Source organism: Sparus aurata, chromosome 12 (genome assembly GCF_900880675.1).
Source record: "Sparus aurata chromosome 12, fSpaAur1.1, whole genome shotgun sequence".
Classification (NCBI taxonomy): domain Eukaryota; kingdom Metazoa; phylum Chordata; class Actinopteri; order Spariformes; family Sparidae; genus Sparus; species Sparus aurata.
Window position 1 is genome coordinate 12,304,782 of NC_044198.1, and position 18,491 is coordinate 12,323,272.

Here is an 18,491-nt window from a genome sequence, read left to right on the forward strand (position 1 = left end):
GCCCCAAAAGAACCCATACAATCATTTTTCTAGGGTTGTAATCAACCAAAGAAATCCTTGATCGACCAAAGCCGTGAAATTTCGACTACAAATCGACTAATCGGCGGCTGCGGCGGCTGCGGCGGCTGCGGCGGCTGCGGCGGCGGCGGGGTCGTCTCGGTAGCCTTACGCCTAATTAATTAAAAATAAACATGAAGACTAGTAGTCTATTTGCTTTAGAGTAAATCGTTTTTGACCCTATTATTTTGCACTGAAATTAACTAATTAAAACAATGAATTAATAAACACACTCGAGTCTGGCTCTGACAGCGTTTTGCATCACATGCATCTGCGCAATATCATAGCCCATGATTTCCGAAAATATACTATGTCAACTAGTGATATCAGCACAAGAACTGTTGAGGAATATTTAGACAACTGTTTTTGTCATGTTATAATAAATGACAGACACTATCATTTCGCTCTGTACGTGTCCTCGCAGAGAGCGAGACTGAACACAGGAGCTCAGCTCCGTGGCTGAGACACGAACTATTAACCTAAAACTTTTACTCTTAAACACAAAAGGCAAGTCCACTTTATGAAAAAATAATTGTTCATATACTTAAAACGGACGGAGCAACCTAACGCAGACAAGTCAGCTTAACGTTGTTAGGTGATATGCCCTGTTTGTAGTCGGGCTGTGATATACAAACTGTTGCTTGCAAACTTTGCATTCGACTTTTTTTTTTCCATTTTTATAAAATGCCACACTGCTGATATCTTTGACAATGGTAGAATAGGAATGACTGTGAATGAAACGCTTAAAAATAAATAAATATTTAACAAACCACCGACTGAGGCCTTCTAGTACGTTCTTCAATCTGTTTGTCTGTAGTGGGTTGGACTAATCCAACATAGTGAAAACAAGGGGGCGTTCTGAAGACGCACTGCTACCTGTGAAACAAGGGTGTTCTGAAAACACCCCCATTATTACTTGGTACTTTCCTCCTGATGAAGTCAAATATGCCATAATGCAGGACACAAAGCATTGGGATGGAGAGGACCCGCTGCGTGTTTACACACTGCCTTAGCAGCATGTAATTAACATGCCAAAAATTGACCAATCAGCATTTTGGTTGAGCCAGAACGTATCGACCAATTAATCGACCAGTCGACTAGGAGATTACAGCCCTACATTTTTCAAATACATTTCTGTGTATATTTTTTCAGCCAAACTTTGTGCCTTGTGTGAAAATGTTTTAAATGTTCAGTAATGCCAGAATAAAGCTTGAAATGTAATTAAACTATTTCAATTAAACCATCCTCAACAAGTTCAAATTAGGAATAGTGGCCTGTAACTAACATCTTTTTTCATTACTGATTAATCTGGTGAACAAATGCTCGTCACAATTCGCCAGAGCCCAAAGTGCCATCTTCTAACTGCTTCTTGTCAAACAAACAGCTCATCAAGCTTATCAATTTTGTGCTTCATCACAATGTTTTGTTCCAAAAGCAGCACTTTATGTTTTATTTTTGAAATGCTTGATGTGATCATGTAATCATCACCAAACTAGCTTTATATTTTTATACTTTGGATCTTTCATCCATGAACTTTGTGCCGCTGCACTTGGAGACAGATCCCCACCACTTCTGCACTGTTTGTTGTGCTTTCAAGTAAAAATAGCGCCCATAAAGTAATTTGAACAGGTGTCTGAAGACATTAGGGAAAACACCGAAAGCATAAATGTGCACCAGGTTTGAGAATAAATAAACACATACGTAGTTCAGATGTGAAGTCATGGATGTACACTAGGGCTGCACAAAAAATCGTTAAAAAAATCGTGATCTCAATTCACACATACACGCGATCTCATTTCTACACACAGCGATTCTGAAGCATTTTTAATCTCGAGCTGCATCACCGACAAATGCTCCTATTTTCCTCCCGGATTTTTGGAAGTCCCCCCAAACACAGCCCTCGTTGCAGCACCGCAGGCAACACCACAAATCTCTACAATCACTGTTCATTTTATAGCGCCTATATCAAAAGCCGGTGCTTCACAGACAGCTTTTTTCCCTGAAAACCATACAGGCATTGCCCTGGCCAGGGATTAAAGGATGCCCTCTCATCTTGGAATCTAAATTTTTTTTTTTTTACTTTTTTGAAAATAATTTCTCTTCCAATGATAGAACTACTACTATGCCTCTGCCAAAGCAATGTTTTTTTTTGTTTTGTTTTGTTAAAGTTTATCAGTGCAATAAACATTTATTGAAAAAAAATCGTGCCAGAGAATCGTGATCTCAATTCTAAGCAAAAAATCGTGATTCACATTTTTTCCAGAATCATGCAGCCCTAATGTACACACAGATTAGATTCACTCCCTCACTACATTTTCATTTCAGCTTCACTTTATCACTCTTTCTTGGTCTAAAAAAAACACTTCTGAAAAACACTTCAGAAATCTGGCTTCTGTTACTGACAAAAAAGGACCTTTGCCTGATTACTGCTGATGGTCGTTCTGGCACCATACTGCTATACTTCACCTGAAGTTGAGCCTTGTGAGACTTATTTTGCAATTCTACTTATTCCACTCAACATGAGGGTCGCCTGCAGTAAATCAAGTTCTGCATTCGAGCTGTCAGACTTTATCTGGAAATCGATGTTGTCATTGTCTGAAAGTGTCACGCAGTAGTCTTGTAGCTGCCACACATCAGTCCCACACCGCCATGCAACAGTGGCAGTCAACGAGGTGTCAAGGCTCTTGAGACCCTCGTTGAATTGGTTTCAGAGGAAAATCATAAACTCCTCAGTAATGCTGACAGTCTTCTACGAAACTTGCATGTCCCTGGAGAACTTTTACACTTAACAAGGCTGAGGTGGCAGACTGGAGAGGAGCAGATTGAAGGACCTATTTCCCTCTTCCCGAGATGCTGAGGATGTGCTATATATTACACACTGAACATTCACTCTCTGTCAATCTTTATGGAGAAATGTTCTCTCTCCAACATCCAAGTCCGCTCCCACATGACACTGTTCCTGAAATAATCTCCTCGCCCTGAATACGAGTCCCAAGATGCATTTCTGCAGACAGAAGGTCACGCAGCTTGATGGAAGTGGGACAGCGGTGCTAAAAGTATCATAATGATTTAGGCTGAGAATGTAGATTTACAGGGAAACTAGCATCCACAGGGTTTTAACAATCCTGCATACCTTGTTACCTACTTTGCTAATGCCAGCAGGCTTAAGTAGAGAGTCATGACAACAGAGGTTCAAAATGCCAATTGTCACGTGATTCATGGGGACTTCAGACAGTTCCTGGAAGTTAGCAGGCAATTTAAATTCATGAATACAAAGGCAAAATGATGTTTGGCAGTTAGTAGTTAATACATGATTGATTGATTGATTGATTGATTGATTGATTGATTGATTGACAGTACTAAAGGAGGAAGGGTTTATTACCTATACTACAGCCAGCCGGCAAGGGGCAATCAAGATGTGTTGGCTTCACATTTGGGGGGCTGTCATTTTGTCTATCTTAATGTAGAGTCAGTGATTTAGGTTTATAGCTTAGAAATCAAAGACGAAATGTTTCTGGTATGTTCTTGGACAAAACATATTTATCCTCCTCATTTAGCACATGCTTGTCACTGCAATCCCATTTTCTATTTGAGTCCCCTTTATCCCTGGGCCTCTAGGGTGTAATCAGGAGAACCATGTGAACTACTCAAAGTGCGCAGGTTAAATGGAAGGGAAGAGACTGAAAGAGTGGAGAGACTGAAGACAATGCTGAAAAAATGTACACAAATTCCAGGCGAACACTGCAGGAGTCAGGGCAGTGGTACCACTGGCTGCTAGACTAGTTGTATGAGAAACAGGGCTTGGAAATGAAATGATTTCCCCATTATACCCTTCAGAACAAAAACTGAATTATTAAAATGAACATTTTCCATCTTGCGTTCCTGAACCATTGTTGGGTGGAGGATGGAGGATTAATGGTACTCAAAGAAAATGAGTTGGGATTCCAGCAGCGGAGAGTGAGGCGATATTCTTCCATGAGCATGTATAAAGCTTTCGCTGAATGTTCTTTGAGTCACTGTTATGGTTCTCTTCAGCACTCACTATTGGCCTAATTACTGAAAACATCATGGGTATTAGCCAACACTATCTACGTTTTCTTTCGAGCAACCTTGCAGTTCTTAACCATGTAAAAAGAATTGTAAATTGATTTGCCCCGTCAAACTGAGGAACTATGGGTTGGAATAATCTCAAAAAAACAAATAAAGGGGGGGGGGGTGTATGTCCCAGTGGGACACAAGAGTTTTGTTTCAGAATACCTGACCACTTTTTAATGGTTTCATTCCAAGGACAAAAACAGTTCCTTGTTGCTTCCTCTTATCAGTTATGTCTTAAAGGTCTTGTATGAAAATAAATATAAATGTAGAATTTAAGTAAGAAAAATTGTTACAAAATGCTTTTGATCAGAACTGCGAATGTTTCAAATAAGTGAGCTCGTTACAGAACAGTAATGCAACCTCCAGTGGAAGCAACTGTGAGTTTACAACTAATAAATAACACAGGAAAAACGTCACTAACCTCACTGTCTTAATGGGGGTCAAGCTTAGTCCACTAAAGCATCATAACCATCATGAATAATACAGGCAACTATTTAATGAACTCTGCCTCATTTCCCATTGGGAAGAACGGCAGGTAGCCAAAAGTGATGCACAAATGTTGCTTGGATATTTATAACAAGATAGAAAGAGGGATTACAACCAAGTGTGATACTTAATTTTTTAATATGAAGGACCAGGGCTACTGGCATGTTGACTGACATGCGAGATAGATTGATGCGTCCATGTATGAGCCTCTCTTAAACAGTAAGCGGGGTACTGGCGTTTTTGCTGGAGTTGATAAGGTGAAATCTAATTTTACCTCATATTCCTGAAAATAATTAGTTTTTCTTTTGTGGTCCTTGACAAAATTTCAATACCTGATAAGAACTCATCATTTTGATGTCATGCAGGGAGGAAGACTGAGTGCTGGAGGAGAGGGAGCCTACCGCTCCAGAGGAATTAATGCCAGATGGTGGTGTCATTGAAGAAATTAAACAGGAAAATGAGAGTGAGAAATGAACTGACGGAGTGTGGAGTGTGCTTGTCCTTCTAGGGAACGAACACACACACACACACACACACACACACACACACACACACACAGCCTGCAAGGTTTAAGGACCATTGGTCGTGTTTCTTTTATGAATATAACCCCACAGGTGGCTGACTATACAGTAATTGAGGTTATTGATCAGCTGCTAATCTGTCCAGCTCACTCTCGTCTATCAGAAGCCCTGAATGTTCAAGCAAATTGTTCCTTTGGGAGGCTCAGCGGTTCTGTTCTGGTGGAGAAAATACTCCTCACGAGGAACATATAATACGATGAGCAGAAAACACAGAGCGTATTACGTTTTACTTGTTATGACTCAGTTCCCCCAAGTGCTGAAATTGCACATCGTCGCTACGTGGTGATATATCAAACTGGATAGCAGCGAGGCTATAAAATGAATATCTCTGATCTGTGCTTGACTGTGCGGTTCAGTTACTTAAGGACTCAGTGCGTGGCTGTTAAGAAGACACACACCGTACATAAGTTCACAATCTCTACTAAATGCCAAGTGATGGAGCACCGTGGCAGTGAAGTGTAAAGGGACTGTGTAGGAGCGATGATTTAGTGGAGATTGTTTTGTGGTTGGATGGTTGTTTTCGTGTTTCAAGTCCGCAGCGAATAGCAGTTATGATCGGACACACATGGACACGCAACCACACAGGAATTCGAATACAAACACATACATATATATCCACTGTGGAAAGAGACTGATGTGTGCAATCATCTGATCATATCTGTACTTTATAGCCCTTCCAGTGGCGCAGAGTGATGCTCTCTGTATGTCCGATGGTTTCCCTACTGCACCCGTGACAAGAAATCAGTCACTGGCCAACTAATCATCATCTGACCTGTCTACACTGATACTTGCTCTCTGTCCTTCCAGTGGCGCAGAGTGATGCTCTCTGTATGTCCGATGGTTTCCCTACTGCACCCGTGACAAGAAATCAGTCACTGGCCAACTAATCATCATCTGACCTGTCTACACTGATACTTGCTCTCTGTCCTTCATGATGAACTAGCGGCGGTAGCTGGATTACATTGTGTAGATGAGTTGGCTTTGCTATCGGTGATTAAACATGAGAATCTCTGTTTTTCCAATGAATAAAGCAGGATAACCATTTTGCTCTCAGGTAACTGAGAACTCTGCAGGTGTAAATTTAAATTTCTTCCCTTTATCAGGTGTATCCTGCAATGGGCTCTACTTCACTCAAGTTTTGCCTTTTAACAGGGTCTTTCAATGCATGGTATGGGTACAAATCTTAGTGAAACAGCTATGAACTTATAATTCAATACCGCCTCTGATCTCCAGAGTGATGGAGTCACAAGCTGCCTCTGAACAGGAGCCAGGAGATCGCCCTTTCCTTGGAGCTTCAACAAAGACATCCTTTTCTATGTTTTCTTTATAGAACAGAGGAAAGACTCTGCATTCCTGCTATTTTTTGGCACCCCGAAAAAAAAGGAGTATATGAGACCTGCCCTGGACCTGCAGGCACCGTACAAAGATCAGTCCACCTGCTTACTCATAAGAACTACACAAGCTGGGTGACTGGTTTGAAAGTGATGAACTTGAAAGGCACTTTCATGTCTTTGTGGTTTGTAGGTACAGGTTAGGTTCTAACATTTTGCCTTAAGAATAAAGCAAGGAACTTTTCAGATGCTCACATTTTTCAAAGTGGGTGCACAAGGTAAGAAATGGGGAATATGACACTTGGTACTGGTGACTGGTTTTGAATAGTTTCTCTGGATGTTTGTATTCGATGGATTTATTTTATTTATTTATTATTTATTTCAACTTTTGGTATGAACCAGGGGTCACCAACCTTTTTGAAACTGAGAGCTACTTCATGGGTACTGAGTCATACGAAGGACTACCAGTTTGATACACTCTTCTGAAATAACACATTTGCTCACTTTGCCTTTAGTTATTTATGATTATTAATGATTAATGATACTCATCTATGTGAAGACACTGATCACATTAATGATTTCTCACAATAATTATCAACAATGACTTAACAAGGTGGGAAACAGATAATATCAATATTCAATTTTCATTTTCAGAACAGGCCTGAAGGCTACTCATGTGGTCCTTGAGGGCTACCTCAAAACAAATAGGGGCCAGCTAATCACCAGAGTCACTGCTAAATGCTGCTAACTGTAGTTGATACTGACTACATCAGTTAGCCCTGCAGCTAACAGTCCTATTAGCTGACTCTACCTGGGTTGCAAGTTTGGGGGAGTGTTGATGCGGTTTCCACTGTTAGCATGTGAGCTTTGGGTTACCAGGATGTGGAGGTTTACCGAGCTGGGGAATGCTGGTGGGAAGTGAGGCAGAAATGGGCACCATGATGACAGAAGGATATAACAGACGTTTGAACAGTTTGAATTTGATACCTTTATGTAGAACAAATCGACAAATTATGAAAGATGTGGGGCTGGCCGCATTAGCACCAACATGCAGCAACTAAAAATAATAGAAAATGTCCCATTTGTTTGCGTAAACGAATATTTAGTCGAATGCGAATGGTCAACTCATTCAAAACAAGGGGTTAATAATGATGCTACTTGAGCCATGATGCATCTTTCTGTGTTATGTGTCCACCTCTATCCCATTTCCACTCAGGAGGGATTCTCCAATCATTCCTGACAGTTTCTCATTGAGGTGGGTGGGCTGCATGTCCTCGTTCTTCTGTACCTTGGCTGTGCACTTTTGTCATTCACATTAATGTTGGACAACTTCTTCTTTTATTTCCTCAGTCAGCAGCATCCATCTCATGTTGTGACTCAATCAATTTTTTGCATTTATAATTCCCACACTGTGTCCACCAACCAGCATCTTTTCCCTTGTCTCATCCTCCAGAGCCAGACTCTGATTTAACACTGTGAAATTTCCTCTTTTTACCCTTTCTCTCTGCGTTTTTGTGATCATCTTCATGCAGTCCGTGTGAATGAATACTAAGTAGGGGCATTTCACTGGACTTCAGGCAATGACAAGTGTTACATGACGCCTGCAAAAAGGTACACCACATTTCGAGTTGATTGTGATGTATAAAGGGAAACCAGCATAGGACGCGTGTGTGCACTGTGTTATAAATCAATACATTTTGTCCGTAAGCGCTTCCTGTATTTCGTCTGTATGTCACCATTTGACGTGAATCCTATGCACAGTTTTATAAATGAGGCCCAGCGAAAACGGCCAGGCCAGGACTGAACACAACCCCCAAGACTGATGGAGGCCAGTGTGACAACAGGGAATACAGTATGGAGGTTATTTACAGCAGCTTCGACAAAAAACTGTTATTGCATCCTCTTTTAAACATACGCAGATGTGCTCCTGTTAGTAAAATAGATTTTTGACTCTTAATCCCAATTTGTCAAATACTTGTGCTTTCGGATTTGTCAACTTTGACAAACGGTCAGTATTACTATCATACCAAAAGAAGCTTTAAAAATCTAGGTTTTTCTTTCCACATCCTACAGATTGGGGCTTTTTGCATGTGTTCAACATATTTTATATAAAAAAAAAAGTCAAAACAATGTTAGGGTTCTACCTGCCAATTTGACAGCCAGTGAGAAATTACGGTTTAAAAGAGTTCCCTCTCAACAAATATGCTTGGAAACGATGCCTAACTTTAGAGAAAATGGGAAGTTTCATTGAATGAACTGTGCGACCTCCACCCAGAGACACATTTAGTGCGAGTCCATAGAGCAAATATGGACTTTTTCAGGTGTGTGTCTGTCACTGAACTTGCAGTGTTGCTTTGCATTTAGTAGCACATGAAGTGGAGCGAGGCATCCCAAATATCACAACAGCAATAATGGCCCTCAGACTATACGGGCTGCGCTGAGGCTGCAGCACCACTTTGGACAGAGTGTATCATATAGCTCTATCTAGAAATGCAGGAAAGCTTCCACGGTGAGTATTTTTTCTCTGCCATCGTAAATGGAGGAAAATCGCTGCTGTTACTACAGCATTTCAAATGATGATACAGCTGTATTTGTTGAGTCCTAGATGACATGTCAGTTGAGGCGCATATATATCATTCCAACTGTATTTTAAAGTAATTAGGCTTCTATTTTTGTATTCTTTAGTAACATCAACAGTTAAACCAGGCTCAGGACCTATTTGTCACACTGGTGCACTGGTTCACCTAACTTTTCATTTAAGTGCACCAGCACATCATTTAGGTGCACATTAATACACTTAATTTTTCTCAACAAATCACGTCAATTCTTCATTAAATCACATGCAACAAGAAACTGCCATAATCTCAAAAAATAAACCTCTAAATCTCAGGTGCACTGGTGCAACCAACGGAAACGTTTGGTCGCACTTTTTGGGTGCATGTAGGACCAAAACAGTCGCACCCTGGAGCCCAGCTAAAGAAGACAGATATCAGAGCCCTCTAATAACCACTGGGTGATCGGGGCCAGCCAGACTTTTACATTGATTAGCTGTCAGCTGATTGTCCATCACAGATCTGACTCATTACAGTCAGTTGTTTGTTTTTTTTACACAGAATATAATTTCTGCTGCTTTAAAACCTTGAAAATGGAAGCAGTAGTTTTATCTTTTTATTTTATTGCAGATAAAAATCTATCTGACGTGACTCAGGGCGAAATGTTCACAGACCAGGTGATGTATAAAGGTTTTATTCATAGTGCATTTAGTCACATTCGCCAACGTCCTTCCTCACTCTCTGATGCATCATCTGAGATTTTTCTAGAAGTTACACTGCAAATTATGGATATCTCTGCTCACCAAAATAGGTCTAGCCAATTTTATGTGACAATGTTACACATTTCTTTAATTTTCTTTGGAAGCTTTAAGACTTGATGATGATCCTCTACCCTTCCTTCCAAAGTTACACAACCAGGAAGGAAGTGTGTACAGGTCAGGTCGTGATGAAAAACCTGTCAGATGTGGCCAAACTGACCTTTTGGAAAACCTGAAGAAATTGATTCAGAGCTGAGGTGCAGCAGACCGCGTCCTGATGTCAGAGTTGTTGGCATCAGGCCTCAGCAATGAGTCTGGGTATTTCACACTGATAGAGAAACCATGGATTAACATACGTTTACGGGCCTGTTGTGTGCGCTGCTGTCTTGAGAACAATTTCTTAGATTATGTAACATTTGTACAAATCTAGATTGCCTAAGTATCTGTGAATTGAATTTGAAACTGAACTGAATTGAATGTCCTGCCCCCACATGCGGTCAAAGATGGATTTGAAAATGACGGCCTACACACAATCTCAATAAAAAGCTTCTGCTCTGCCAGATGTGTTAAAGAAGAAAACAAGTAGCGAGTCAAGACAAAAAAGGGAAAGGGACACCGCCTCAAGGTGGAGGGGAAAACTTGAAGCAAAAAAAAATAAGCAAAGAAATGGAATGTGGTCTATTTTAGTGCGCTTGTTCTGAGTCTTTGTCAAGAAAAACTTAATCCCCAAGTGATGGTTTCAGAGAGGAGAGTTTGAGCGCTGACAGAAAGCGAGAGATGAGCTGCAACACAAAAAAAACTGATGCTGCCCTGAAGATGAAATCCGGAAGACAATAACACTTTCGACTGGAAATTCTGTACCAACGATCCATCTTTGAGGATAAATGGCACGAATACACACACACACACACACACACACGTTGGCATAAACTTTTACACACAAGTTCATTTACAAATCCTGCCCTGACTTCAGTCTTCTGTGTGCTGTGCAAGCTGTGGGCTTCAAATGATGGCAATGTTTATCGACTCATTTACAGTCTGTGTGGCTTCCTTCCTTGCTCATGCAAAACACACACAAGAACATAAACTAATGCATCCGATGTACCATTAATTGCCTGTTTTTTGAGTTGATCTGTTACATATTATTGTATACTACTAATATTGGGGTTGGATTTCAGTTCATATTTGGTTACATCCTTCACTAGTGGTGCTGCCTGCACGGTGGTTCATCTAGCAGCACCAGACTACATTGTGTGATCCTCTATCTTAAACACAGCAACTTGGCACTAGGTCTTCCACAGTGTAGACTGAGAAAAGCCCTGTTGAAATAACCCCATGTGGGGTTCAGGGAGCTTCTTCCATCTTGCAGTGTCTGCCGCCACTGGACTGCAGAGCGGAGTTAACATTCAGAGCAAGTCTCCGAGAAAACGGCACTTGCTCTTTCCTGGACGTTCAGGATTAGCCCGCGGAAGAGGGGGAAAAACACCCACCCCACGGCCCCCCACAACAGTAGCCTACGTTGGGGGACACGCCACCTCACGTCCACTGGTGCTGGGAGGCAGGAAAACTTCCGACCTCCCCACACACACACTCCCGCTTCTCCATAAGTAGGTGGAAAAGAAAACTTACCACCCCGGTGTCCAGCTGCTCGGTGGTCGCAGAAGGAGCCGCTCCGGTCAGAGGTAACAACCACAGTATGGGCACCAGCAGCAGCAGCAGCGGCGGCGGCGGCAGCATCTCCGGAGAAATATTCCTGATGCACTTGTGAACAGCCAGAGACATCATGATGCCCTATGACAGGCTGCTCCTGCAGGGCTCAGACACCGACCCCGACAGCCGCATCCACGGGATCAACCGCGCGCCGACACTCGCGTGAGAAAAAAAAAAAAAAAAGTCTACCTCACTGTTGAGCGCAAACACATAAAACACATGAAACCCAGCGGCGGTTAAAAAAATTGGAAATTAAAGAAACACTTGAGAGCATTAAAGGCAGTTTGTGTCCCGCAAAAAACTGCCCCCGGAACTCTCAGCCTAAGTGGTGATGATCAGCGGTGAACTGCGTGATGCCGTCCGGTCACAGGTAATATCCCATGGAGCGAGGAGCGAGAACCTCCTCTCCTCTCAGTCGCTGCGTCTCGAGCGCTGGAACATGAAAGCAGCTGCGCGCGGTTGTGTCGCGAGCAGCGGAGATCAAACACAAGCCGACCGAAATACGTTATTTAACTTCCGGACGCCATTACCAAAATAAAATTCCTCGCTGTTGGATTCAAACGATGTATGTCATTTTCACTAAACCTTTGAGGGCGCTGACGTGTATCTCGGATAAAGGTTTCAAGCACGATTACTTTCATGATAATGTAAAAGACCAATTGATTGAACTCTAGGTAAAGTTAATTTATGCGAGAACAAAAAAAAAAAGGTTGATAAAAACACCAGATGAATTCCAATTTTCAGAGATGTTTAGTTTACATAAGTCTTAATTATAGCACACAATTGTTAATTACAGTAAGTAAGAATACGAGTGTGTGCTGTGTTTTACTAAATCTATGCCTAAATAAATAGTCATATAAGGCTATGAGAGCTTGTAATGTGTACCAATCTCTTTTTCAAAGAAAATATAGATATAAATAAATGTAGGCTAGTTTAAAAAAAAAAAGTAGGCTAGATGATCAGACTAAGTAAAACACAGTCTAAATTAACAGGTAAGGAAATAGGAAATAATCTTTTTTTTTAAGTTTCACACATATTTGGGTAAACTGCTGTTTTAGATGTTTCCCAAAACATACATATAGCTGCTATATATTTTTTTCTTATTATGCATATGCATATTTGTCAGTGTAAAATACTAATATTTATTTGTTTACATATTTATCTTCACTTTTGTATAAACACATATATAGTCTGCAAATATTGGCCCCTTTACTCTGATCTACCTGCGTACTCGTCATGCTTTTATTCTGAAGTAGGTTTTTCAAACATCCCGTCCGCTGCTTTTCAGGTTTTTTCTGGCTTTATTTAAACAGCTGTGAGAGAATTTGAATTCAGCTTGAGGCTCTTTTATTTAATCTCATTGGCCCTTTAATCTTGACTCATCGAAAAGACAAAACAGTTAATGTCCTAAAGAAGATAATTAAAGGAGTGCTGTGTTATAACAGACGTAATGTTATGTAATGTGATGCCGGAAAAAATAGACAGTGACAGGGCAATTAATAACAGCTGCTCCTGCTGACTAATAATATTGGTATCATGATAATAATTACTATTTCTGTTTCCTCCCAAGTCAAACAGATTCGCGCACTGCTGCAGTATTTATTCCCTGGATCTGACTAACTGACAAGGCTGATTGCCGTGCCCAAGGTTAAATAAACATCATAAAAACCTCATTTAAAATAAATGATGTCAAAGGAAAGCCCAGTATTGATTAGAAGTCTAAAGCTGGCAGGACTTCAACGACAAGCATTTACATTTTATTTTCTCAGTTTGAAACTTTGGACATCTGTGACAATTGGTGGCTTAATGGTGAGCAAGAACCTTCAACTGTAGGAACCGAGTTCAAGCCCCCAATATGGTAATCATCCACCTTTGTGAAATGTCCACAAGTCAGACTGAATCCTGATTAGTTCTAGCGGTGCTGACCTTAAGGTGACCCTGCGCCACTGCACTCAGACCGGCCTTTGGAAAAAAAAAGAAAAACATTATTTCCAGGAGGAATTTTAAACAGCAAAGCGTTACTGTTAGCACTGTACAGAATCACCTTTAACTGCCTCTGTAACATCAAGGTGAATTATGCATTTAAGTCTTGAATCATGATGCGGACGCACACACACGCCTCGGCGCCCACCCACAAGCAGGCCTCCGACATGCAAGCATCTTAACTATTCTGTGTCTGCTTTGATAGACAGCCTCCTTAACCTCACTGCACTGCTGCTAATGATTCACAGTTCTCCTTTATTATACCACAGCGTCATGGCTCAACTGCAAAGGAACACATAATGAGTGCATGGGCACGAGCACCCACGTACACAAAATTACGCTTATCTACTGCAGGAATCGTTGGATTTCCATTTCAAATAGTTCTCCATGTAATATTGAACAGTTGTGTCTTTGTTCCCAGCGGAAGGTCGAGACAACTACATGAAGTCCAGAGTCTCCAGAATGAGCTGGGAAAACTCTGAAATGCAAAGATTTTGTATCCCTCATTACACTTTTATTTTTTTTGCTGAACCGAAGGGATCGTCTGCAAGAAAACATTACAATTAGGGAGTTTAAGCAGAACACAACTCCATCAGCCCTCTCTCTGCTTCCTCTGAGGTGAGATCAGTTCATTTATTTCCACATTTCCCGGTAATATTATCATAAATCACTGGCTAATCCAGGAACATTTCACGATCAATCAACAATCAGCCATAAAGAGCCGTACATGCATACATACTGCGGCTTGTTCCATTTCTTATATAGATCCATTACAGCAGTCATTCATCACTGGTCCACAGGAGAAAGGCATGAAAAATATGGGATATTTTTTTACTCTGCAGTATTAAAGGAGACATATTGCTCGTTATCACGTTCATAATTTTATTTTTTGCATTGCAACTAGAGAAGGTGTACATGTTTTTTAAAAAATGCACTCGTTTTCTCATACTGTCCAGTGAAGCAGTGTTACATTCCCACTCTGTCTTGAAACAGTCTGTTTTAGCTTTTGTCTCTTTAAGGAAAGCCCCGCCTGCTCTGATTGGTAGGCTCACACTAAAGGCGGGACGAGTTTCAAGAGCAGTGTTTTCAGTGGGAGAGAGGAGTTCTCGTCAGTGTGGACTTTGGACTTTTTAGCTTTCAAGATCTTTTACATGCGCAATAACTTATATAACACACTGAAGGAAAGAAGAAATGAAAAAGAATAATAGCCCTCCTTTAAAACTTAACTGTCTCCAGTCCCAGTCACACTTGTCGTATAGCCACAACATTATGATAATTGTGGCATCTAAGTGTCTGCAAATAAAGAAGATTCAGTCATTTAATTTTGTATTTACAGAAAGTTCAAACATCCATTTACTCGCGTCAATGTGCACCTGAAGTGTTTCACCATCCACACACTATTTACCAGTGCAATCTAGCTCATTTCCTTTTGTCAGAGCATATAATTATGGGGACACCCATTGCCCAATGCAGACGTGGACTGAATAAAGTTTGTTGGCTCCATTTGTAACATATGCATTTTAATATTTGTTGTAGTATTTTTGTGCCAAGTTGGCTGCAGGTCCTTTGCACTGGTGAGGTTAATATCCTGAGGATAAATGGGTGTTGTCAAATATCTTTCTGTAACATCGCATCATGTCAGGTAGTATTACGGAGGAGCGATGTGAATGTTTTTTTGTGTGGCTAAGTAGAATGTTGTTTGATGGTGGAGGCAGTGTTTCTAATTGTGATTTAATAACATAATTCATACCTTCTCTATTTTGTATTCACACTGTCAGCCCTGCTTAATGGGATCTCCCATTAGTCAAGTTAACACTGTGGTGTTATAAACCACCACGGCATTCATTAATCTCTTTGTCTTATCTACTTTACACTGTTGTTACACTTTTAGTGGTGATGGAGCCCCTAATTAAAAGTTTTTTCTCTTGTGGAGCACATGGTTGCATCTATCGCAGGTTTGGTTCCAGCCGGTGACCTGCCCTGCATGTCGCAAACTTGCCTTTCCAATGTTTCCTGCATGTGTTTTTGTTGTACACAGTGCATACTATTAGCAACTCTAAGCATACTCATGTTGCTGGTGGACTCGGGTTGTTTGAGGGGCAGGGTTGAAACATTTATAAAGAGGGCTACGAGTGTCAAAACAACATGGCAGAAAAATCAATATGATAATTATGATGATGTCTCACCTCAGCTTGTTTGAAACTAAACACTAACCCATGATATATTTAAAGATTGTTACCTCTCATTAATGATCTCAAGGAAATGGCATTCCCAGTAATATTAATCACCATGATAAAACTAAAGAGGTCTACAATAAAGGAGAATCAAACATGAGCAGTAAAGATGACAAATTAACAGAAGTTTAAAAAAGTGTAAACCAATTGGCATCACCCATTGGTTTCTGGAGTACCATTTTGAAGCCTGGAGTTTGGGATTATCTCCGTCGCCATCTTTGGTTTTGTTGAGCCAGATGTGACCATATTTGGACGAGAGGTCCACTCTGGGACGGATATCTTGTTTGGATCTGACTGAGAGAAATTGAGGACACACTGTGGTAGCCTTTTTTGTTAATCACAAGGTAGCCAAGTCTCAAATGATACACTGCTTCATTGTGTCTATCTTACTCTAAATTTCACCAGAATGTACAGAATGAACACCATGATAAATTGAAGAAGACTTGAAACTAACGATTGAGATCGTGACATTAATTCGGAAAATGTTGACTGAGGTAATAAATTAAATGTGAAGTAGAGTCAATTTTCTTCTTCTTCTTCTTGCATCGGCTTCGCTTATCAGACCCAGAGAGCTCTGTCCATATTTCATACAGTCAGTGATTTATTAAGGTAAAGCAGCTACAATGATCTGAACCAGCTTCCCACTAAAGAGCACAGCTATTTTGTTGGAACACACTACCAAACTGAGAATTCATTTCGTGGGCCTCTGTGATACTGAATGGGAAACTTTAGCCTTGTACCACCTGTGCACCCCAAGGAAGGAACTTAAAGTGGATTTAAAAGTCAAAACTGCTGCAGATTTGAGATCTCAGATTTGGCTTTAAGATATGCAGACTGTTCCACAGATTAAAGGCTCAAACTGTTAATGCACCATCACCCTTTTGAGAGATGAAAGGAAACGTCATTGGCACATCCTACATGTGACGAGGATACAAAATTAAAGTTACTATGGTGAAGAAAATCAAGTTTTTTGAACTGTCTGTTCAGCAACTATTTTTAGTTTGCAAAAAAACATTCCATGTCAGTGTATTTGAACAATATGTGTGCACCAACACTTGAAAAAGAAACAAAAACAACAATTTATCATGGCTAAAAGTTTAAATTCAGGATTAAAATGCTATGGAGTGAATAAGAAAGAGAAATAAATGCAATCAAGCAATAAAGTAGAATTAAATAAAGAATAATTATGTGTCTTACTGAATCTGTCATGAGCGCTAAAGCATCTCTTTGTGAAAATCTTTTTTTTTCATACAAGATCATGTGTATTTTACAAAATATACAATTTTTTATATCAAAGGTTCAACATGTAAGGATTCTTGCTCAAGACATTCAAAAATAAATTTATCAACAGAGTGAAAAGAAATAACAATTTTACATTATGTCTAAGATGTGTATGTATAGATCTACAGAAGTTAGCATGCTAACCAGCTAGCCTCGGGCCAGAAAACGTCTTTCTTCTAATGATCCAAAGCTCCTGTGTTGTAGTGGTGTAAACACCAACACTCCCATGGTAGTCTGGCCAGCTGCATGGCTAACTGAGCTAACAAGCAAACCGTAGCTGCAGTCATGGTTGTTTAAATAGAAACTAGCGGTTGAAATTAGCAGTGACCTTACTGCCGTATTTGTGTTGGGAGCATAACTTCAAGGTGGCCGATTCTTACATCTAGCACCTTAAAATTAATAACAGTTCATGACTTGGCAAAAAATAAGCCGCAACTGACTTACACCTAACATTTTCCCGCCACCCTGTTGAATAGAAATAAATACATTTGTCTTGGGTCTCATCTCAGAGACAGCAAAGTAAACAATGTATACTTCTCAGATTACTGTACAACACAATACCATGCACATGCGCTGAAGTTCCTCAAGTTGTTGTGAAAAAATCTCAAGCCGTGCCATTCACCGAGTTTCCATGACACTCCACAATCGACTCACCTCACCTCACCTCAGATCTCTCGGCATAAAAGACCATGTCAGTCACACACGAGTGCCACCAGGTTCAAAGCAAATAAATAAACAGTCGTTTTGTTTTTTTATTTATTTATGCTGGCGAGAGAGGGTATTTCCTAAAAGGCTTCTCGCACACCGATCCGCACACACAAAGTCAGAGTGTCTACACTCTTTTTCCCTCAAAAGACTGCATTTTTTGTCACATTTCTGAGCAGATCCTGCCACTCTCCTTGGACTGAAAAATACATATTATTCAAACATACAAAAGGAGTCTTCGCGAAATGTTTAAAATGCAGTTTTTCTCCTGTCCCCTACAGAGGGAGCAGAGGGCATTAGAGAAATCATTCTACATTTACTTCAGCTCGCATTGCATATAATAATGCAGATAAAGACCCCAGAGAGGTTACTGAACTTTGTGGGTCGAGAAAATTCAAATTTGTTTAAATGCAAAATCCAACATCTGTTACCCTGGGGATGTCTGAATGTGGAGCAGTTGTCCTGTTCTTCACTTTCGCAAATGTGTTTCTCAGTATAATGTGCTACTGACAAAATGACAGCAATTGATAAGTGCTCAATGTTAACGTTTGGTTCAAGACCTGACACTGAATCAGTATCTATTGACCACAGATAATTGTTGCACGTGCTGTTATGTATACCTGTATGCCTACCAGTTGCCTGGACCTGTTCTTCATAGTCATAAAAAAATGCTTCATTCATAGAGAAAGGCTGGAATTATGAAGGGCTACAGAAGTGC

General features: G+C 40.5%; 1 protein-coding gene across 1 annotated transcript in view; it reads right to left on the reverse strand.

The window, feature by feature from the left end:
• The window catches only part of LOC115592161 (matrix metalloproteinase-17-like), a 96,341-nt gene extending 84,311 nt beyond the window's left edge, over positions 1–12,030 (reverse strand). The window contains exon 1 of the mRNA XM_030434701.1: positions 11,490–12,030. Within this exon, the coding sequence (XP_030290561.1) occupies positions 11,490–11,645 (156 nt within the window). The 5' untranslated portion in view covers positions 11,646–12,030. The remainder of the gene's footprint in view (positions 1–11,489) is intronic.
• Positions 12,031–18,491: the final 6,461 nt, after the last annotated feature.